Here is a 23,219-nt window from a genome sequence, read left to right on the forward strand (position 1 = left end):
CTTGTTTTGTGAGCATCAGGGGAGTCAGGCCCCTCAGGCACTGGGAATTCCAGGGAACTGGTGATCCCTGAGGCTGCATCAACAGGGAGCAGCAGCCAGACTCTCTGTGGCAATCCCAGTCCCTGACTGAGTCTGGGGCCATCCCCGTCCCTGAGTGAGTCTGGGGCCATCCCCGTCCCTGAGTGAGTCTGGGGCCATCCCCGTCCCTGACTGAGTCTGGGGCCATCCCAGTCCCTGAGTGAATTTGGGGCCATCCCTGTCCCTGACTGAGTCTGGGGCCATCCCTGTCCCTGACTGAGTCTGGGGCCATCCCCGTCCCTGACGGAGTCTGGGGTCACACCCAGGGTCTCACTGGATTCAGGTGGATCCCTGTGGATGTTGTTGATGCTCAGCCTTGGCTTTGTGAATCAGAGGGTGAGGATGGGCTCCAAACCCCTCTCTGCAACATCAGGCACCACCACGAGTCCTGTCTAGGGTGCAGACTGTGTTTAATTCCAGTTTCTCAGCCTCAGGGAGATGTGTGGGCTCTCCCTGTCCTCTCCACCTCTTGGCCACAGTGAAATTGCCTCCCCAGAGTCAGACCTGGATTCTCCCTGGCTCTGTCTCAGCCCTGCACCTCTGAGGCTTAAAGATCAAGGCACAAATCAAAGCAATTCCTGCTCAGTGAAGAGAAATCCCTGACTCCTGAGCCACAAGGGCTCCAGGCCATGGGATCAGCAGGATGGAGGGAAAAGGGCAGGACCAGGCTGCAGCCTGAGAGCTTTAACAGCTTCTCTGTCCCCCAGGGTGTCCCCTCCTGGCGAGGGGAAGCTCTGCCACTGTGTGGGATGGACACACTGTCCTTGCCTTGCTTAGAAACAGCAGCTGGGATGGGATGGGAAGGGATGGGATGGGATGGGATGGGATGGGATGGGATGGGATGGGATGGGATGGGATGGGATGGGATGGGATGGGATTCTCCTCCCCTTCCCGGCTCCACCACTGCCCTCCCCCAGGGCCCTGGGGCAGGCCCAAGCTCTGCTCCAGCACAGCCTCATCCACGTCACTTCCAGGCTGAGCTGCTGGGAGTGGGTGAGGTCAGGAGGATCCCTGGGCACGTTGCCTGCATCCCACAGCCCAGCCAGGCTCTCCTGACCTGGCCTGGCTGGATTCAGACCCCCTGACGCTGTTGAACCTGGTGATGTGAAGGTTGAACCTTCACGTGCCTCAAATCCATGTCCCTCCAGCTTCCACAGACCAGGAACAGGAGGAGCAGCCCCAGGAACACAAATCCAAACCAAACCAAGGCTTGACCCAAGGGGAAGCCAATCTGCCACCCCTAGGGAACACCTGTGGCACCACAGACCTCTAAAGCCCTGAGTGGTGGGTGAAGGGATGCAGAGCCATCCACCAGCCCACAGGCTTCAAGCCAAGCTTTCCCTGAAGCAACCAGGCTGGGGAGAGCCTGGATGACAGCTCCAGCTTTCCCAAAAACCTCACAGCCCGCTGATCCTCGTGACTCCCATTTCCCCTTGGAAAAGCCACTCCCAGAGGAGCTGGGGCCGAATCCTGGGCTTGGCCCCCCCCAGCTCATTCCCAGCCCATTCCCAGCCCATTGCCAGCACATTTCCAGCTTGGGGCTGGGGGACTGCAGCATCCCCGAGGCCTGGCTCCCCCAGCTCATTCCCAGCCCATTGCCAGCCCATTGCCAGCCCATTCCCAACACATTCCTGGCTTGGGGCTGGGGGTTTGCAGCATCCCTGAGGCTTGGCTCCCCCAGCTCATCCCCATCTCATTCCCAGCCCATTCCTGGGACTGGGGGATTGCAGCATCCCTGAGGCCTGGCTCTCCCAGCTCATTCCCAGCTCATTCCCAGCATGGGGCTGGGGGTCTGCAGCATCACCAAGGTTTGGTTCCCCAGCTCATTCCCAGCCCATTCCCAGCTCATTCCCAGCCCATTCCCAGCGTGGGGCTGGGGGTCTGCAGCATCCCCGTGCATTAGATGCAGCTGAGTGGGTGCAGCCACCGGGGCAGGAGGCGCCGTCACTTTGATTTATGAGCACATCAGGAGGAGTTTGCGCCGTGACACGCGGGACTGACAGCAGCACTTCATTAAGCTGACACCAGGGTTAGGAGCCAGCAGCTCCCCCTCCCCACCCTGCCTGTCTCAGCACAGGGACAACCCCTGCCCTCAGCAGCTCTGGGCACACACTGGGACCTTCCCAGGGGATGTGGGGGGCTCTGCACCCCGTGGCTCCTCCAAGCATCCTGGGAGGAGCAGAATGGGAGACATGAGCACAGCTCCTTGTTTCCCCCACACCCAGGATGCTGCTGGAGGCTGGGGGGTGGCTCTCACACCCCAGCACAGCAAAATGCTCCAGGAATGGCTGGGATGTGCCACAGCTCAGCCCCATCCCGGTGGGATGCATGGATTCATGGATCAGCTGCCTTGCTCTGGCCCTTCCTCATGGCCCCAGTGTGGCACAGCACCCATGGACACAGAGCATCCTTAGGGACAGGATGCTGCTGACAGGCTCTTCACACACATTTCCATCCTCTTGTCTGTCCTTCCCTTCTCTGAGGCATTCCCCATCCCAGGGAGATCAGAGCTGCTCCTCCCAGAGATGCTGGCCCTGCTCCTGGCTCCTTCCTGGTGTCCTTCCCACCTGCAGATCCCACTCCAAGCTGCTGACTCATGGAGAGGAGCCCTTGGAATCAGGCAGAGGGGAAGCAGAAGGTGCTGGGTTTACAAACCCTGCAGCAGGACCGGAATTAAATCTGGCCGTGGGTTTCCAGGAAAGATCCAAGGGCGGCTCTGTGGAGGCATCCCAGACACTCCAGCTCTTCTCTGAGTGTCAGGGAAGCCACAGCATCACCATTCCCAGCAGGCAAACATCAACACAGACTTTAGGAACACCACCCACCCAAATTTTTGGGGTGAAACCAAAGCTTATCCAAGGATTTTGAAGAAGGGAAACACTGACATCCCCTTGCTGAGACCCTCTCAGTGCTTTTCCCAGCAGGAAAGCTGGACACACACCCCTCCAGCAGCATCCAACACCCCTTCCCCCCCCTTGCTACACCCTTTCTTGTTGGATAAATTTCCCATCTCCTCTGTAGCATTTAATTAAAAGTTAACACGAGCTTTTTAAAGCGGAGCCCGCTAAGCAAGCGCTTTGTTAGAGCTTAATTATATCCCTGCTCAGTACTGCAAGAGAACATCACCAGGGCCAGCAGGAAAGTCCTTGAGGAAGCTCACATTTACACCTCCCCCATTTCCCCAAGCGCCAGCAGCTCCTGGAGATGGTTCTGATAACCCTGACCCTGTAAATTCACCCACACCCCACAGTGAGAGCCTGCCTGAGGCTGCAGCAGGTGACCCTGAGCCCCTGCAGCCACCCTGGTCCCCTGATGCCAGTGTGGCTTTGCCAGTTGTGGCACCCCAACACACAGACTGGGCTTAAAATCTTCCCTCCCTGCCAAAAAACTGCTGGATTTTGGGAGGAGTGATGGCCACAAACAGCCCCAGTACCCCAGTATTGCAGGGACGTGGAGGGAGTGGCTCAGGAACAGGTCCCTTGTCACTTGGAGCCCATGGAAGGACACTCAGGGGAGGGGCAGCAATGCCAGACATGAATTCTGCAAAACTGCACAGCAAAAAAAACCCCTGTGAAGCATTTTTTGGCAAGGGAGAGGGGCAAAAATACCCAAGGGAAAGGAAGGGAGCAGTGCTGTCTGCTGGCTGGGCTCTGTCCCCAGCCTCTGCGTGACCAGCACGTCCCCAAAACACAGCCACAGCCCCTTGGGGGGCATCACTGTGCCCTTGGGGGCAAAAACTCCTGTGTAAAGGGGTTCTGCAAGATTGCTGCAACCGCAGGGGCACAAAATGAGTCTCCAGCAGGCACTGCCAGCATGATCCTGGGGCTGAGAGCCCTGCCCACCTCAGAGTCTCCTGTTGGAAGAGCCCTTTCCTAGGATCACTGCTGTTTGCCACATTCCCTGGGCTTTGGAGAGCCACCCTTTTCCTTCCTGGCAGGAAAAGCCCAGCTCTGGTTGCCACTCACCAGGGCACTGCTGTGCCAGCTCAGCCAGGACTGGGCTGCCCAAGCTGAGCCTGGCAGGGCTGGGCTGAGCCTTCTGATCCCACCACGGGGGGATGTGGGGAGCCCTCGCTCTGTGATGGAAGGATGGCACCTATCCCTGTCACCAGGGAGGGTCCAGTGCCCCTCCAGGGCTGCCCCACACCCCCCACATCTTGTGGACGCACCAGATCACAGAGAGGGAGGAAGAGGAGGAGGAAAATGAGGAAGAACAACAACTCCCAGTGACAGGACTGGTCACCCTGGCACCCTCAGAGCAGGATGTCCCATGTCCCATTGCCGTGGGCTCCCTGGGGGTTGTCCCACACCCTGTTTTGTGCTGGTTCCCCCCCTGGTGCCCTCCAGGTGAGCTCACCTCTTTGGGTTGCTGCTTTCCGGCTTGCTGCTGGGTCAACAGCTGCAGGTGAAGCTGCTCCTGCTGCTTCTTGTAGTATTCCTGCAGCTGGGAAGGGGAGAGAGCAAGGGGATCAGCAGTGGAACCACCCCAGTGCCCACCTCACCCACCCCAGTGCCAGGGCTCTGCCACAGCCACTCCAGCTCCTGGCACTGTCCCCAGGCCAGGCTCCCTGTGTCACCTGGAGCAGGGCAGGAGAGAAAGCACCAACCAGAGGAACCCGGGGCATGCATTGCCAAGGGTTCTGGATGCACCTGGCCCTTGGACCCCCCAAACACCCCCCTATGCCCACCCTGATGTTTATTTTAATGCCAGCCTCGACAGAAAAGCAGGCTGGGGTGCTCTGGTACATCACAGAGCACTTCAGGGTGGGGAAACTCCAGTTTTGGCACGGTGGGACCCCAAAACACCCCTGACAAGTGCTGTGAGAACCAGTGGGGTCCCACCTGGGGAGGACCAGGAGCAGCCACAACCCCTGGCCTGTGAGAGCTGGGGGTTCAGCCCTGCAGTCAAAACAGCCCCTCAAATCAAAGCAGAGGTTTTTAAAAGAGGGATAAACCCCCTGGATCCACAGGGAGCCTCCAGAGAGGGTCCCAGTGCCCACAGGCAGCACTGGGACCTGCCAGCGTCACCACCAGCTCCCACCCTGGCCCCTAAACAAACTGTGGGTGATGGATTTGCTGCGTGCAGGGAGGGGGAGAAAGGCACGGGGAGGTCAGTGAGACCCCCCCAGCCCCCTCACAGGGGCTCAGGAATGTCCCTGGGGATGCTGGGGAGCCTTTATCAGCCCCAGGGGTGCCAGCAGCCAGTGGCTGTTTGTGTCTGAGAACAGGTTTGGAGGGGCTGGGTGTTTACCCCCGAGCCAGCCCGAGCCAGGGAGCTGCAGAGTGGCCGGGCTGGGAGCAGGAACATTGGGTCAGGGGTGAGAGGTGTGATGTTTGGTTTGCTGCCGGTGGAGAATGTGAGCTATTCCGGCCTGGGTTGTTTAATTTGCAGTCAAACGTGTTTCTTTATCCGGCTCCAAAGAGGCTTGTGGAAGGACCCACCCAGGGTAGTGTTTACCCTTTGTTCTTTCCCTGGGGCCAACCTTGAATCCTTATCAGGCTGTTTGGAGTAAACAGGTACTGGAGGCAGGAGGAAGGGTGTGGAGGATGCTTGTGGGGTTTCTCCCCCTCTCCCTCCTTCCCGCTGCCGGGAGCTGTTTACCCAAGCAGACATATTTTGTTTCATAGTGGAAATCTGGTGTTTTTTTTTTTTCCTTCCCTCCCCATCTGACTGAAATCTCTGGAAAAGTCGAGCAGGGCCATGAGAAACAAAGCTCAGCTCTGGAGCTGGACACAGGCACCTGCCCAAAGCCCAGCAGTGGCCACGGGGACTCTGCTTGGGGCACATTGAACCAAGGGCATCCACCCTGACCCTGGCTTCTCCCAGGAGCTGGGCAGCCCCAAATCAGCCCTTAAGCGGGAATTTTGCAGGTTTTGAGACTCTGGCTCAGGGTGGCAGCACTGGCAGCACCTGCAGCTCTTTTCCATCCCTGGATGTGCTGGGAATCCCAAAGGAAATATGTGGAAAGCAGAAGGAGGAAAGGACCCCCCATTTCTGTGCCTCCAACAAACCCCAGCATTCCCAGAGCCTGGTGGGAATTGCCTGGCTGGATTCAGCCCCAGTGCAGCGTTACCTGTTGCAGCATTATTGCCTGCTGCTGCTGCAGGAGGGCCTGGAGCTGGGGTGGGGACAGGATCTGCTGCATCTGCTGCGGCGTGATCATCTGTGGGGACATCATGGCCACGGACACGGGGACCTGTGACAGCAAGGACACGTCACCACTCCCAACCCCGACCTCCCCAAACACCAACAGGGCCTCTCCCAGAGCATCTTCCATGTCCCCCACACCTCTTGTCACCTCTGGATGTCCCATAGTGCTGCTGGCACCAGGATGAAGTTCCTGAACCATGAGAGCTCTGAACAAGCTGAGAGCTCTTTAAATGCAATTTAGCTGGGGGAACTGGGCACCAAACCACAGCTCCCTCCCCTGCTGGGAGCATGGGAAGGGTGGAGGGAAACGCCAGGGAAGTGGGAAGATACTGATCACCCAAATAACTCTGCAGAGCAGAGCACTGAGGAAGAGGTTACGGGGTTCTCCAGACACATCAAAGCTTTACCTCCAGCTGACACCAGTAACTCCTGAAATTACTGTGCCAAGAGGAGGGAGGGCCGAGGGAACCTGCCAGCCCCTGCCTTTGGTTATCAAAACACGGGTCCACACCCCGGGCAAAGCTCCTGGGAAGGTGTCAGTGATGGATCCCAGCCCTGCTGGGTCCTGCCCAGGTGGAGCAATGCCCGGATGGAGCCATCAGGAGCTGCCTTGTCCTGGCCTCCCACCAATCCCACCAGCCCAAAGCCCTTCCCAAGGCTCTGGGCAGGGTTAGGGCTTCATTGCAATTTAATGACCCTCCTGGATGCCTCATATTCCTTGGGAAAGCAAATAAGAATTGCTGGTCAGGAGCCACCAGCAGCCACGAGCTCTTCCAGGGGATCCCAGGAAGAGGCAGCAGCTCCTTGGCATGTGGGATGGGGCAGAGCACAAGCCAGGACCCAGCTGCACGCCAAGGAGCAGGTCCTGATCCAAACTAAACAGCTCCTCAGCCCCTCAGCCCAGCATCTCAGGAACTCAAAAGAGCAGAGAAACCCAGCAAAGTCCCATGGAGAGCCTGGTTCCTGCCAGCCCTCCCAGTGATGCCCAGACTGCCCAGCCTGGACCCCTCGCAGCCACTCCAGCAGGGATGGCACCACAGGCTGGCCCCGTGCAGTCCCTCCCATCTGTGATGGGTGTCCAGCTGACCTTCAAGGGAGATTGCAAAGCCTTATCTATTTACTCAGGCATTCTGCTGCAGGGAGGCGTCGGGCACGGGGCGAGCTCTGTTTGTCACCAGCGTTTCCCCCTCCAGCCACCTCCGTGGCTGAGCTATCGATTAAACTCCTCTGACTTCCCACCCAAGGGCTGGAGCTCAGGAACGAGCCCCAGCACCCTGCAAGGCTGCAGCACCCACCAGAGAGCCCCGAGCACCGGCACCCAGTGCAGAGCTGCTGTTTGGGCACCCAGGTGCTCGCAGCCAGCTGTGCCCTGGGTGAACATCTGGGAAGCTGGCGAGGAGAGTGAGGTGCCCAGGAATGCTGCTAATTTCCCTCTGCCAATTCATCAGCTCCAGCACCCACCAGAGAGCCCCAAGCACCAGCACCCAGTGCAGAGCTGCTGTTTGGGCACCCAGGTGCTCGCAGCCAGCTGTGCCCTGGGTGAACATCTGGGCAGGAGGGAAGCTGGAGAGGAGAGCGAGGGCTGGAGATCAGGAACGAGCCCCAACACCCTGCAAGGCTGCAGCACCCACCAGAGAGCACCGAGCACCAGCACCCAGTGCAGAGCTGCTGTTTGGGCATCCAGGTGCTCGCAGCCAGCTGTGCCAAGCCTTGGGTGAACATCTGGGCAGGAGGGGAAGCTGGCGAGGAGAGCGAGGTGCGCGCCCAGGAGCGCCGCTAATTTCCCTCTGCCAATTCATCAGCCAGCAACGTGCTCGGAATGAGAGCCCCTAATTAATTGCTCCTCCACATCCCCCCCAAGCCTGGGCGGGCTCCCCGCCCCCTCCCGCGGCCCCTCGAACACGTTTGCTGGCATTTTCAAATCGGAGGCATCCTAATTACCGGAGAGTTATAACACCTTCCATTTCTCGCCCAGCGGACTGACACCCTGTCAAGAGCAAAGAGAATTGCCAGAGGTTTTGACAACACTAATTGCCCCTATAATCTAAAAACACAAAGGAGAGGCGATTAGTCGAGAGGGCCCCAGCTCTCGATCCGACACGAGGTTTTCACAATGTTACAAGAAAACAAAAGTGACGCTTTTTAGAGTTTGATGGCTGCTAACAAAAGCAGAATTATATTTTCATACAACCTTTGTCTGCATTAAATGGCTTTTTTTTTCTTCCCCCCCCCGCTCGGATGCGGAGCTGACACGGAGAAATGGTGGCGGATCCGTGTGGGGGTGAGGTGGGGATGGGGTGAACTTGAGAGGGGCATCTGAGCTCTGCTGCTTCCTTGGTTCCTGTGAAGAATTTCCCCACAGCGTGGAAAACGTTCCTCTCCCAGTTAAGGTTTCCAGAGAAAGCAGCAACTTTTAGTAAGAGAGGAAATTCCCTTACAGGCGGTTTTGCTCCCATTCATCCCACGCCCCGGTGCTGGGAATGTTCCAGCACTGCCTTGACCCCAGTGTGGGCCAGCAAACCCCAGTGCTGGGGGCTCTCTGTCCCAAGCTCTGGTGACACTGCTAGCTGCCTCTGTTGGGGACAGGGAAAGCTGCTGCTCTGGCAAAATGAGATCGGAATGGAAATGGGGGTGGAAATGTCCATCCCAACCTGGCCAAAAGCCTCATAGGGATGGCCCTGGGACACCCTGCATCCATGGCCCTCAGTGACAAGATTCCCTGTGGCAGGATATGAGGCCAGCCTGGCATCCCTGGATAACAGCAGGATCTGGGCAGCAGCTGCCTCAAAATCTGGGATACATGAGAGCTGAAGGGTGCCAGGCAGAGCAGCACAGGGGCTGTGAGGGCTGAGTGTCACCCAGCTGAGGGCTGAGTGTCACCCAGCTGCCACCACCCCAGGACACCAGAGCAGCACAGGGGCTGTGAGGGGTGAGTGTCACTCAGCTGAGGGCTCAGTGTCACCCAGCTGCCACCACCCCCAGGCACAGGAGCAGCCAGGAAATGTCCCTGCAGCCAGCACATCCCTCGGGAAGCAGGTCCCGGCAGCAGCCCCGGAGCAGCAGCAGTAGTGGCTGGGGACCAGCCCGACGCGTCACGAGCTGGCATCTGCCAGACACCGAGTCAGGAAGGGTTTGACTCACGCCTTGGCCGGCTGCCACCCCGCAGAAAGTGCTTACTAACAGCTCTGGCTGCTCCCAGAAACAGCCGGCGCTGCTCGGGCCGGCCAGCAGCATCTCCAGGGGCTGCTTTTCCAGGCGGGCCCCGCTGGAATCCCCGTGCCAGAGGCAGTGGGTGGAAAAGCAGGCAGGTATTCCAGGGAATATTCCCTCCCTGAGCCAAAGCCAGCTGAGGGAAGCAGGACTTGGCTGTGTGGAACGAGGCAGGATGGGGAGCGAGGCTGTTGAGAAATTTTTCCTGGATTTTTTTGGGTTGTTGTTACGGGAAGCGGGTTGAACTCCCAGGCACAAGGCAGAGCGGGGGAAGCCGCAGCCCGGCAGCCTTGGCTTGCAGTGCCACGGTGTTGTCATCAGAGGGACACTGTCCTCCTGACCCTGGGCACAGCTGGCTTGGCACAGCCTGGGGACATCCTCCATCAGCCTCCAAACATCCCTGCTCTGCTGTCACCCGGGCTGGAGGTCACTGCAGGAGCCACCACATCCCCAAGGGCCACACGTCACCGCCACGACGGGAAGGGGCAGCTCCTGCTCCACATCCCAACCACACAGCCCAGAGCTCGTCCCCCCCATCCCTGCTTGCTCTGGGATCACAGGGATGAGCACCCCTCTCTCTCTCTCTCTCTCCAGAGGGTGCTCCTGGTTTTCCACAGAGCTCAGGGATGCACATCCCTGCTCTGATCCTGTCTTGGGGTTTAACTCCCAGTTAGAAACAGCAGGAAACATCTTTGTGCTGTTTTTTCTAATTTTATCCACTCTTTTCAAATCCAAACCAAACAGAAACAAATTGAAGAGACTGGGAACAGAAGGGAGGGAACAACCACCAAAAGCAGCTTCAAGTCGTGCTGTTTTAAGGGCAGAGGATGAGCAAATCCCACCCCAGAGCATCCAATTCTCACAGGACCAGAGCAACCCCAACCTTCCTGGCACATCCTGGCCTCCCTTCCTGCACTCAGCATCCCTGGGTGAGCTCCAAGATCCATCTGGCTCAGACAGTGTGGGAGTGCTCCCAGTGCCAGGCAGTGATGCCACTGACACCGAGGTGACCCCAGCCATGGCTTACAAACCCTGAGGGGTGGCACAGGGCCCCCCAAACGCTGCTGTGGACCTCTAGACCTCACCAGGCTGGGATGAGACAATGCACTGGCCAGGGTCAGAAGAGAAATGAAGCTCAGGCCTATGTGCCAGGCTGGGTTTTGAGGCTGTGGGTGGTTTTAGGAGCAATTTTAGGAACACTCTGAACAGCCCCAGCACCAAATGAGTGCCCTGGGTGGGGTGGCAGCAGGGTGAGCAGGTGGGGGGACACCAGCGTGGAGGACACCAGGCCCTAATGTTCAGCTTCCTGTGAAGAAAAGGAGGAATCAATCCCCGGGCATGTTCAGCCCAATGTGTATCCTCGTTAGAGCATCCTCATTAGCACACCCTCGTTAGCGCAGCCTTCCTGCTGGGGAGGCCCCAGTCACACCTGGCTGGGCTCCAGTCGCTGCTTGGGGACAGTGGCAGCAGAGGTGACAGCACTGAGCCCCCTCCTCAGCCAGCCCCTGTCCCCCAGCACCACCAGGGCAGGGTCCCTACGTCCCCTCCATGAGCACAGGGTGCTGGCACAGCTCTCACACCAATGATTCCACAGGGATTCCAGTGACTTTGCTCCTCTGTGAACCCAAAACACCAATCCCAGAGTGGGATGGTGGCAGTGGCACCGGGCTGGCAGAGCTGGGGCTTTGGGATGGAGCAGGGACAGACAGGGATGCCCCAAGTTCAAATGGAAAAACCTCAGTGCGAGCCCAGATGGACAGACAGGCTGCTGCTGTTGCTGGATTTTTTTTTTCCCGGAGAGGGAACGCAGAAGGGCTGGTATTGATCTGTCTTCATTACCCATTTCACTCAAGTTTCAAATCAACAAAATACACTTTTCCGCTCTGCTGCCCTCCCCGCTGCAGCAGACAAAAGAAAAGCAATTTCCCGCAGTTTGCTCCAAACTCCTCTCCTCCCTTCCCCGGGTGCCCTCAAGCCCCTCTCCCTTCCCACCACTCGATGCCAGCAGAGGCAGCTCTGAGGGCCCCCAAAGAGGGCACCCTGTCATCCCCAGGTGCCTCCAAGCCAGCACTGACAACTCGGGGTGCTGCTTTTCCAGCACCTCCTCCCCTGGGATTTCCTGGATCCCAGGGGGATCTGCTGCTGCCACCATCCCAGGATGACAACGCCCTGCAACACCAAAAGCCCCCCCCCCAAAAAAAGCAACATTTTGTCAGTGCCCACCAAGTTTTCAAGAGTTTTAAAGTTGTAAAGAAATAAACTTATTTTTAAATGTTTCAGAACACCCAAAGATGGGGTTTGGGTTTTTTTTTTTCCCTTTTCTGCAGCTGTAACTGGAGCGGCAACATGAGACTGTCCACACACACCTCCAGGCATCTGTGGGAAGAGGGTCACTACTCCAAAACCAACCCCAACCCAAGATGCTGCTGAGTCCAGCAGCTCCCTGGTTGTTTTTAAGCTCAGGCTGTTGGGAATGTCATTAATCCTGCTGGCTTGGTGCCCCAAAAATGTCCCATCCCCATCAGCGGGGTGACAAGGAGAGTGCATAGTGTGGGCAAGCAGGGGGGGTCTCCTGCTCTCCCTGCCAGCACTGGGACCCTCCTGCTCATTCCCCCAGGAACCATCTGGCACAGAGCTGGGGGTACACAAAATTCCCCATGGATGTGGAGATCCATTCCCAAACTTGGGGGGGGCTGCACCCCAAGGACACCCAATTCCCAAACATTCCCACCCTGCTGCGCTTCCTGCTGCCTCCAAGCCGAGGAGAGCTGTGCTGGGAGCCAGCCTTCCTCCTCCTCCTCCTCCTCCTCTTGCAGCCGTCCTGGCCAGTCTCATCCACACCACGGTGCCTTAGATAAACTTCCTTTCAAAGGAGTCTGCTTAATCCCCTATCTCCCCTCGGTCAGATCCCGCTCCAGCTGCCGGCGGGGCCGCGGGGGGAGGCACTGCCGGGCGCTGCTGAGTTATGAGCTATTTCTGACTCACGTCTACAACTTTCACAAGTCCTTTTTGCAACACGGAGAGAGAGAAAAAAGGGAGGAGGGGAGGGAGGGAGAGAGAGAGAGGAAGGAGATCCAGTTCGCTCCGGCAAAAGCCGCTGGCCAGATGGGCAGGCAGGGAGGGGAGGCTGGGGAGCAGCACGGGATGTTCGGCTGCATCCAGCCGGGAATACCAGGGAGAGCAAGGAGGGATAAGGAGCAGCAGCAGGAGGAGGAGGAGGAGTGCAGGGACACACACCCACGGAGGGGAGCAAGGCGCCGGTTACCGGAATCTGACTTCACCCTCGCCGCCTTTGTCCTCTGCAGACATTTTCCATGCAGTGACTGCATTTCCTTCCTGCCGGCACCGCTGGAAAAAGCCGCCTGTTTGTGCCGTAGGAGCCCTGACTAATTCCCACTGCTCCCACCCAGCTGCTGTTTCCCAGCCCGGGGGTTCTGGGCTCTCCTGACCCCTGGCAGTGCTGGGATTTGCTGCTGGATGGCTCAGCCATGCCCTGGCACTCCAAGCCAGGAGAGGATCCCAGGATTGCCCATCCCAGCCTGGCTCCTGCTGCCACCTGGCTCAGCCTGGCACAGGCAGGACCTCCAGCTCCGAGAGCGCTTGTGCTAATTACTTTCCTTTGTTAATTAAACCCACGTGGCTCTAATAAGGTAACCTGCTGTTCTCCGATAAATTTAATTAGCCTGAAGGGAGAGCCCCTCCGCACAGCTATTTAAATTGTCACTTCCCATCGCTTGGGCTTTGCTTCTCCCTGCCTCTCCCTCTCTCCAGATTTCACCCCTCTCCTGCCCATTTTCTGCCCTTTTCCTCTGGCAGAGAAGGGGAGCAAAGGGAGGTGCCCCATCCCTACAGGAGCAGGATGTGCCAACCCAAAACCCATTTTCCTGCCAGTGTCACAAATCCCTATCCCAGCTGGGCCTCTGTCCCATCCTGGAGGACCTGCCCTGGCTCCAGCCCAAAAGATTGTTCCCTTTTCCAGCCCTGTGCCACCCTCACAGCACCCACCATCAATCCTGGGATGCTCCAACCCTGGGAAACCCTGTCTCCAAAACACTGTCCCAAAAAGTGGTGACACACAGCGACCTCCCCTCCCCAACCATTCCCACACCCAAAAAAAACCTCCCGAGAAACTTCTGGAGGTTTCCAGAGGATTTAACTCCTGGAGTGCTCCAGCCAGGGAGGTGACAGGGGTTTGTGCTGTCCCCAGCCCTTCCCAGGAGGGGGTGACAGGGGACACCCGGGGCTCACCTGCACCGCTGGCTGCTTGCCCTCGTTGCTGCTGGGGGAGCTGAGCCCCGTGGCCTGCTGCAGCAGGAACTGCCGAGCCACCTGCAGAGCCTGCAAGAGAGACACAGGGGTGGGCATGAGCAAGGCTCCCTCCTCCTCCTCCTCCTCCTCCTCCAGCTCTGGCTCCTTCTCCATGGATTTCCCTCACAGGATGGGTTTGATGCACAGAGAGGGCAGCGCTCCCCGATGCTCCCTCCTGCCCCACCAGTACATCCCATTAGAGACCAGCACTCTGCCAGCCCCCATGGGGACAAACCTGTCCTCTCCCAAAAATCCCCACCAGCTCCAGCATTCCCACCTCACAAAGATCATTCCCAAACCCCAGCCCTGGCACAGCCACTCAGAGATCTGTCCCCTGGTTGATTTATTTCAAAGCCACCACCACCACCACCACCTTCCTGCAGCTGTCCCTTGTTCCCAAAGCCACTGTGGGTATTTAATTTTATTAACTGGATTGTGGCAGAAAGTTCCAGTCCCCAGCCAGGTTTGGGTGAAGCCAAGTGCAGGATTCCAGCCTGAATCAATCCAGGAATATGTCTGAGTGGATTTGATGGTGATCCAGGAGGTGCTCAGCAACCCACACATGAAACCTGATTGTTTTTAGGGGGGTTTGCCTAGAAAAAGTGATGAGTTCTTCAGGTTTTTTACAGGGAATCCCACAAAAATTCCACTGGGAGTCCCACAAAAATAGGGAAAAAAACAACAGAAATGGATAAAATGCACTTGTGAAAAACACAGGTATAAGAGAGCCATGCCCAGCACTGTGGGCAGCTGGAGAAAAAGGGAAATGAAGGAAAAACCTGTGAAGAGATGAGGAGAGAGGAGCAAGCGTGAGCTGAAAAAAAGAGCTTGGGAGCCAGGAAAAGGAGTAAAGCTCTGAGGAAAACAACCCAGTGCTCCCAGACCTGTTTGCTCCTTATTTCTGCTTTACAAGGATTCTTCTCCTTCCTTCTGGGGTTTTTGGGGCACATTTCTGAAAAATCTCCACCCCCCTTCCCTCCCCAAATCCACTCACAGCTCAGCACATGCCTCACCTGTTGATCCAAACCAAGGAGCACCTACAGAACCCTAACCCAGAGCCTCTCCTCAAATGGAGCACCCATGAAAAGTCATTCCCAGCATTTTAGGTCCCATTTCAGGGACCCATTTCCCTCTGCACAAGGGAACTCTTGGGAAGAGCACAGGATGCCCCAGCTGTGCCACATCTTTGGGGTGGAAAATCCACCTGACCCACTCTGTACAGCTGGACAGGCACTACAAGGACATGTGGAAAACGAGGGAATTTCCAGTTGGAAGCTGAGAGCAAAGGGTTTAACACACCCAGCCTTACTTTATAAAAAAATTATAATTTCATAGCACGAGGCCCAAACCAAACAACCCAGACACAGCACTGAGCACCCTTGGCTGTGTTTGTCACCATCCCACGAACCAAAGAGCCCCAAAAAAATCAAAACCTGAGGAATTTTATAAGCAAATGGATCCTAATTTTCAATTGCTGTGGTGAATTACCAGAGTTGTGTCCCAGGATTGTGCACCCAGAGCTGCCCCATGGCCACTGAGCACCCCCAACCAATAACTCCCAAACTTCCTTTATCCAAACAACTCAAAACTCAGATCCTCGAGGACAAACACCACAATTCACTGCTGGGAATCACTGATGGAAAAATCCCATGGTCCTGATCCGAAGCTGCCTCAGCCCCAATGTTTTCTTTTTTCTTCAGGGCATTTTATTTTCCCTATTATTACCACGGATAGATGTGCATCGGTAATGCGAGCACAAGAACCCTGTGACAGTTATGACAGCTCAAGGTCTGATATTTTAATTACTTTTGGAAATGAAAACAGTAATTCCAGTTAAAAGCCAAGGTGGAGGAATCCACTTGATGGCAGCTCAGGCCCGAGGCTCCCACCAGGATGGGTGCTGGAGCTGCATCCCACATCCCCACAGCAAATCCCTGAGCTTTAGCTGCTTTTCCAAGTGTCTTTTAGCAGAGTTTTCCATGGATTTGGCTTCTCCACATGCAATTCCTGCCATTTTTGCAAGCACCACCTCACAGAGGAGACCCAGCGAGGGCAGGGCCCTGCTCCGGCCTGGCAAAAATCGGCACAGCAAGGGATGGAAAACACAAGGGGGAAAACCCTCAGGAACAGAATTCCAGCACACAAAAAGTGCTGCACAAAACTTCTCCAGCACACAAAAAGTGCTGCACGGGATTTCTCCTGAAATTTGTCTTCCCAAAGTTCAAATTTCTCTTCCCAAGGCCTGGCTGGCCCGGGGTGGCGGCTCGGCCCCACCACGCCGCCTCTCAGGGGGGAATTTAATTCACTCCCTGCTGGCTCCCTCACTTTGGTGTGCTCTGAAGCACGAAATTACAAAGATTTACAGGGAAAAAAACCCGACATGGCCTCACAATTGCACACAGGGGCCTCTCTGGCAAACGCCTGGAGCTGCCCCTCCCTCCCTTGCCTCTGTCCCCTCCCCATCCTGAGCTGGGCTCAGCTGCAGACAGGGATGGAAACCTGCTGCAGGTCCTTTAAACAGGAATAGAACCTGCTGCAGGTCCTTTAAACAGGGATGGAAACCTGCTGCAGGTCCTCTAAACAGGAATAGAACCTGCTGCAGGTCCTTTAAACAGGAATAGAACCTGCTGCAGGTCCTCTAAACACGAATAGAACCTGCTGCAGGTCCTCTAAACAGGAATAGAACCTGCTGCAGGTCCTCTAAACAGGAATAGAACCTGCTGCAGGTCCTTTAAACAGGAATAGAAACTGCTGCAGGTCCTCTAAACAGGAATAGAACCTGCTGCAGGTCCTCTAAACAGGAATAGAACCTGCTGCAGGTCCTCTAAACAGGAATAGAACCTGCTGCAGGTCCTCTAAACAGGAATAGAACCTGCTGCAGGTCCTTTAAACAGGGATGGAACCTGCTGCAGGTCCTCTAAACAGGAATAGAACCTGCTGCAGGTCCTTTAAACAGGAATAGAACCTGCTGCAGGTCCTCTAAACAGGAATAGAACCTGCTGCAGGTCCTCTAAACAGGAATAGAACCTGCTGCAGGTCCTTTAAACAGGAATAGAACCTGCTGCAGGTCCTTTAAACAGGAATAGAACCTGCTGCAGGTCCTCTAAACAGGAATAGAAACTGCTGCAGGTCCTCTAAACAGGAATAGAACCTGCTGCAGGTCCCTCAGACAGCGATGGAATCTGCTGCAGGATCCCTCAAACAGGGATGAAAACCTGGACAGAGCATGTGGAGCACCCAGGATGGAATTTCAGGATGCAGAGCCACCTGTCAGCTGCATTTGTTGCCCAACAAGGCAGGAGGAGCAGCCCAGTGGTGGGGGGGTGAAGATTTCCATCAGTCAGAGCCTCTCCTTGGGGCTGAGGAGGTGGGAAGCAGAAGGAAGAGTTTTCCTGTGAGAGTAGATGGGATTTTAGATGGGATTTTTAGATGGGATTTTACCTCTGTGAACCAGAGGGAAAATTATTTATAAATAAAAATCAACACATATCCCAATGCCTGGTGTTATCCAGGAGTCATCAGCACATCAGCCAGAATTGGGAATGAATTGCTTGTGTCAAACTCCCTCTGATCACCAAATGATCCCAGAAAAAAGTTTGCAGATGATCCCAGAAAAAAGTTTGCAAAAGATCCCAGAAAAAGTTTGTCTCAGACACAGCCAGGGCTGCTGTGGTTTGGCTCTGCCCTCCCCAAGAGCAGCACATTCCAGGATGAGGAAGAGGATGGGGACCTGGACGTTGCTGGGGGAGGCCCAGAACTTCCTTGGGATGTGGAACACACCTGGGATTGCAGGGAGAGGTGGGAGATGCTGGAAGGTGTCACTGGGATGGGGAAGGGGTCAATGAACAGCCCAGCCATGCTGGGACCAATCCCACCCTGCCAGGACCTGCTCCCACAGCACTGGAGGTTTTCCTGCTCCCAGAATCCCCCCAGGGATGCTCATCCCTCCCCTCAGACCCCAAATCCCCAAATTCTCTGAACCATTCCCAAATCCAGACAGCCTCCAGCAGGGGAGCAGTCTCATTTTCCAATTCCCACCCAGCCTACCTGAGGATTATTCTGAATTTTCCCCCTCCACCCCTGGATGTGCTGGATGTTTCTCCAGACCCCAGCAAGGGCAGATTTTGGCTGATTTTTACCTTTTCCATGGTAAACACCACAAACTCCCCTTTCTGCCATGGGGAAACACCAGGAAAAAACCAAACCAAAAAACAAAAACAAAACAAAAAAACCCCACAAAAAAACAAACAGAAAAAAACAAAAACCCCAACCCCCCCAAAAAACCCACCAAAAACAAAAAACCAAAAAAACCCAAAACAAAACAAAACAAAAAAACCCAAAAAACCCAAACCTGGCTCCAGCCCTGGAATAGCCCAGAGAGAGCTGCCTCACACCACACCTTGGATTAATGTGGGATTAATCCTCATCCCTGCCTTTTCCTCCTCAAAACCTGCCCCAGAAGAGCCTCTCTGAGGCCTCCTGATTGGGAAGAAATGGGTCAAGAACTCCTAAAAAAAGTTTGGAGAGCATGGAGACATCCATGGGTCATCTGAAAAGGAGGAGTCACAGCCTCCCCCCACAAAAAATCAACACAAAATAATCCCAGGACAAAGGAAAATCTTGCTTGGGGTATCTGAAAGTGCCTCATTTACCAGATATTTCACTTTATGAGGATGGAGTTTTTAATTCCAACAGGGGAGAGCTGCCCAAAATCATCTGAGGGATTTTCCACCTGGATCACAGCTTTATATGGTGTTTTACCTTCCAAAAAGAATAAAAACACCTGAAAATTTCCATTAAAGCAAGAACTTCTGCATGGAAAAAGGGAGGAAGGGAATTTTTATCTTCCCTTTTCCCTCTGATCCATTTGGAGGGTGGAGAGAGGTTGGGAAGGGCTGAAAAAAATGGTAAAAAAGAAAGGGAAGATTTTTTACACTAACCTCATAAAAATGACATCGTCACATTCCAGAATTAGAGCCATTAAAACAACACACAAGGATATTTTTAGCTGGATATTAACAGTAAATGATGCCATATTGAGGAGCACTTCCAGCAGCCCAGCCCTGGCCTCGCTTAACCAGAACCAAATGGCTCCAAGAGATCCAAATGAGCAAAAAAAATGACACAATTCCTCACAGGAAAATGAAAAAAAAAAAATAAATCCCTTTTTACACCCAGCTCTGTGTCTGTGGCCCAGCCCCAGCTGTTCTGACCCTGCTCCAGTGCTCCTGGATTTTATTCCTCTGCTCCTGACTCCTCAATCCTCACAGGGAAGGGGTTAAACCCAGCCCCAGTAATTAAGAGGACAAGGAACACCCTCCTGACAATCCCATCCCATGGGAAAAAAGGGGGAAAAAAGGGGGAAAAAGGGGGGGAAATGAGGGAAAAGGGGGAGAAGGGGGAAAGGGAAAAAAAGGCAGAAAAAAGGGGAGAAAAAGGGGGAAAAACAGGACAATATTAGGAAAAAAGGAGGAAAAAAATGGGAGGAAAGGGAGGGAAAAAAGGGGGGAAAAAAGGAAAAACTGCTCCTGCATTTGTCCTCAGTGAAATATTAAATATGAATCAGGGAAGTGAAGAGAGAGATGAGTTTCACTTAAGTGCTCCGGCCTCGTTTTTATCTTAAATACCCTAATAATAGAGGATTACACAATATATTTGAGATGTGATCACATGTTTTATGGAATGGTATCTCTCCCAGGGCAGCAAAGTGCCTCTCCTCCCCCTCCACACCCTTCCCCAACTCCCAAAAAAGTCCCGTTTGCTCCTTCTCCAAAACAAGTCTTATTTTTGTTTATTCCTCCCTGTTTCTTTGACGTCCGTCTGCAGCACGCCGCAATTTTTTGGGTATTTTTTGCACCATAAAACAACCCCAAACAACGCCAGAGCAGCTGGATTTTCCAGCTGGCTCCTTCTCCATGGATTTAGAGCTGGAGGGAGCTCCCGTGGGGTGCCAGACTCAGGGATTGTCCCCTTGCTTCTGCCAGGACACCCCTGCTCCACGAGGTTTGCACGGGTTTGGGTTCTCCATGGGGAACTCCTGCTGTGTCTGCAAGGATTTTTTCCCCATCCTTTCCCTCCATTCCCTGCACCCCAAACCTGCAGTGACTCCATCTCTCCGCACCCCATGTGTTCAAACACCAGCTGCTGGCTACAAGTTGGAATCCTTTGCAGCAATTCGGCAAAAAAAAACACCCTGGAAGACCCCAAATTGTGGCTGAGCAGCGCTTCATTCCCACTCCTAAAAATCCAGAGGATCCCCCACCACAGGGATGTGCCATTCCCATCACCCCATGCCTCCTTTCCCCTTTTTCCTTTCCTTTCCCTTTTCCCTTTCCTTCCTCCCCCAGGAATTCCGGGGGGATCCAGCCTGGCAGATCCCTTTGGAGCCCGGCAGTGCCGGAGGTCCCTCCACGTTCCCACAGCAACAGCGGGGACAGGGGAGGGGTCCCGGGCCAGGGGCTGCCCCCGGGCGACCTCTCCCCTCTGCCAGCCCCTGCACAAAGCTGCTGTGAGCTATTGAGGCTTTTCAGCCCCATCCCGAGCATTGAAATGCAGGGATTTAACCCCAGCGCCAGCCCCCGGGCTGGGGAGAGGGAGGGAGAGGAGGAGGAGGAGGGAGGAAGGGGAGGAGGATGCCCTTTCCACCCTGCTCTCCCCTTCCAGGCTCTCCGGGAAGTGGTGTGGATTGGGATGGATGAGGGAATGTTGAGGGACACCCCAAAAAAAGGTCCCTGAGCACCCCACAGCACCCCCATGGCCTCAACATCCCACCCGCCTCGAGGCAGCACCCTTGGAGAGCAGCTTTAACCCAAAAATTCCCTGCCAAGACCTGTCTGGCCTCACACTTGTAAAAACAGGGAGGTCACAGGCACTGGAAAAGGTCAAATCTGGGCACAAATGGAATCTGGGCACAGAAATCCCCACAGGCACAGAGCTTTGGGCACACCAGGATGAAACGTGGGCTCCCACCCCTGCAGGCCTCCCAAGGTTTCTTGGGGAGATTTCATAAAGCTCAATGAGAATCAGGATGGAGTGCTGCCATTCCAGGGCGAGGAGTGAGCACACTGAACGGCCCAGCCATCCAAAAACCCGGGGAGAACGCTGGGTGCTCACGGGGATGGAGCAAAGCCTCCATCAAGCACCTAATTGTCCAAAACTCCCGCTGTGGGGACATTTATTCCTGACCCCAGCTGGTGCTCAGCCTTGCTCCCTGAAGCAGGAAGATGGATGGATAATCCTCGGGATAAGTTCTCCCCCTTCCCCAGGTGCTGTCGCTGGAGGTGTCACTTGGTGTTTTTGGAAGTTCACCAAACCCTCTGCTTTAATAATCCCACATGGCAGCCAGCTTCCCACCAGGAGAAACGCCACGGGAGTGAAACGAAACAGCAGCATCCACCAGGAGCATCCACAAGGACGAAACTCCCGATTTTCTGGAGGAGATCCCCCATTTCACAGCCACGATTTGCATCTTTTTGGCTGGGGGGGGGGGGGACACGGATCTCCTGTTATCCGCTGGAATTCCAGGAGGGAGAGCAGGGAGCTCCTCAGAGGGGCACTGGCAGCGGCATTACACGCATGATTACCCTTTGGATGCGGGGAACAGGGGCTTAGCGGCGTGCGGAACGCCTGTTATCCAGGTAATGGATTTACAGCACTCCCTACTAAAGTATCAGACACAGCAATTTTTTACAGCTTTCACGCTGGAATTTATGGCTCAGGGAGGCGATCTCCGTACGAGGAGAGGGATCATTGCCTTATTTAGTAGCCGAGCAGGGAAATTGATGTTTTTTTGCCAAAGTTTGTTTGGAAAGGTGAGCTGCAGGCATGTCCCCAGGGCTGAGAGGGGACACGTGTGGCAGGGGCTACCCCAAGGGCACATCCAGAGCTGCTGCACACAATGTCACTGTCACACGTGTCCTGTGGGTGAGGTTCAATCTCCAGGAGTGCTGGGAATGGGAAAGCAGCTCCTGGAAAACCAAAATCCTCTCAGGCAGGACCTGCTCCTGGTGTTACTGCCAAGGGTTTTGGTGTCTCAGCCCTGCGGATTGATGGGGGGCAGAGCAGGCAGGAAAAAACCAGCAGGTTTGGATGGATGGGCTCTGCTTCCCAAGGAATGCAGGACAAGGGACAAACCCCTGATTTTTGGGGCAGCTCAACCACAAATGGCCAAACCTGGTGCAACCCAACCCCAAGCACAAATCACGGCAAAACCCAATGTTGTCCCCAAACCGCATCCTTGCAGAACCCCGCTGCCTGTGCAAGCCAGGCTTGAAGGAACAGGTTTGGATGGATGGGCTCTGCTTCCCAAGGAATGTAGGACAAGGACAAACCCCCAGTTTTTGGGGCAGCTCAACCATGAATGGCCAAACCTGGTGCAACCCAACCCCAAGCACAAATCACGGCAAAACCCAATGTTGCCCCAAACACCCACCCGGGACCCGCTGCCTGTGCAAGCTAGGCTTGAAGGAACAGGGTTCCCTGAATTACCTGCTGCTGCTGGAAGTGCAGGAGCTCCACAGGGCTCATCTCTCCGTTGGCCTCGGCTCCGGCGGCTCCGTCGCGGCCGCCGCCGCCGCCCCCGGGGCCGCCGCCGCTGCCGCCGCCGCCATCGGGCTGATTGCTCAGGCTGCTCACCCCGTTCTGCGCCGAGGGCGTGGAGCGGATCGTCTCCGAGGCAGATTCAACCATCATGACTCGCTAGCAGGACCTAGAGAGGGGAGAGAAGAGCCTGAGAATGGGGGCTGAGATCCCGGTGGGATGGGGGGTCAAACCGCGTTGGGTTTCGGTTGCGTTCGGTTCGCCCCCAAAAAATAAAATGTGGAGCTTCTGCAAACAGGGTGCACGTCCCTAGGCAAAGCAAGTGCAACCCAGTCCTTAAGGAAAACCCACAGTTCCAGCTTTCCCTGAGCCTGGTGCAAGACACAGAGCTACAGGAATACAGGAATCCGTTTGTTTTCCCCAAATCCCAAAGTATTTCGTGGTGAGAGCACACCCAAAGCTCCAGCAAGACACAGAGCTCCAGGAATCCGTTTGCTTTCCCCAAATCCAAAGTATTTCGTGGTGAGAGCACACCTGAAGCCCCAGCAAGACACAGAACTCCAGGAATCCGTTTGCTTTCCCCAAATCCAAAGTATTTCGTGGTGAGAGCACACCTGAAGCCCCAGCAAGACACAGAACTCCAGGAATCCGTTTGCTTTCCCCAAATCCAAAGTATTTCATGGCGAGAGCACACCCGAAGCCCCAGCGGGACGCAGAGAGCCTGCACCTTGGATTCCACCCTGAAAAATCCTAACAAAATCGAAACATTCCCTCCAAATGCTTCATCTCCCAGCAAACCACCACTTCCCAGCTGGAAGAACCACCTGGCAGAAGGTGCCAGGCTGAGGAAACCCAAAGGAAACCCAAAGGAACGGCAGAGCTGGGATGTGGGAATGAGAGCCCAGCGGAACAGAGGTGGGAAAATCTTTCCCTTC

At 55.4% G+C, this 23,219-nt stretch overlaps 1 protein-coding gene across 1 annotated transcript in view; it reads right to left on the bottom strand.

Annotated features, from left to right (window-relative positions):
* Positions 1-23,219, bottom strand: part of FOXP4 (forkhead box P4) — a 58,344-nt gene that overhangs the window by 15,975 nt on the left and 19,150 nt on the right. The window contains exons 2-5 of the mRNA XM_036398372.2: positions 22,234-22,453; positions 13,687-13,776; positions 6,152-6,274; positions 4,435-4,521 (exon numbers count right to left, since the gene is read on the bottom strand). Of these exons, the coding sequence (XP_036254265.1) occupies positions 4,435-4,521; positions 6,152-6,274; positions 13,687-13,776; positions 22,234-22,437 (504 nt within the window). The 5' untranslated portion in view covers positions 22,438-22,453. The remainder of the gene's footprint in view (positions 1-4,434; positions 4,522-6,151; positions 6,275-13,686; positions 13,777-22,233; positions 22,454-23,219) is intronic.

Source organism: Molothrus ater, chromosome 25 (assembly GCF_012460135.2).
Source record: "Molothrus ater isolate BHLD 08-10-18 breed brown headed cowbird chromosome 25, BPBGC_Mater_1.1, whole genome shotgun sequence".
NCBI lineage: Eukaryota > Metazoa > Chordata > Aves > Passeriformes > Icteridae > Molothrus > Molothrus ater.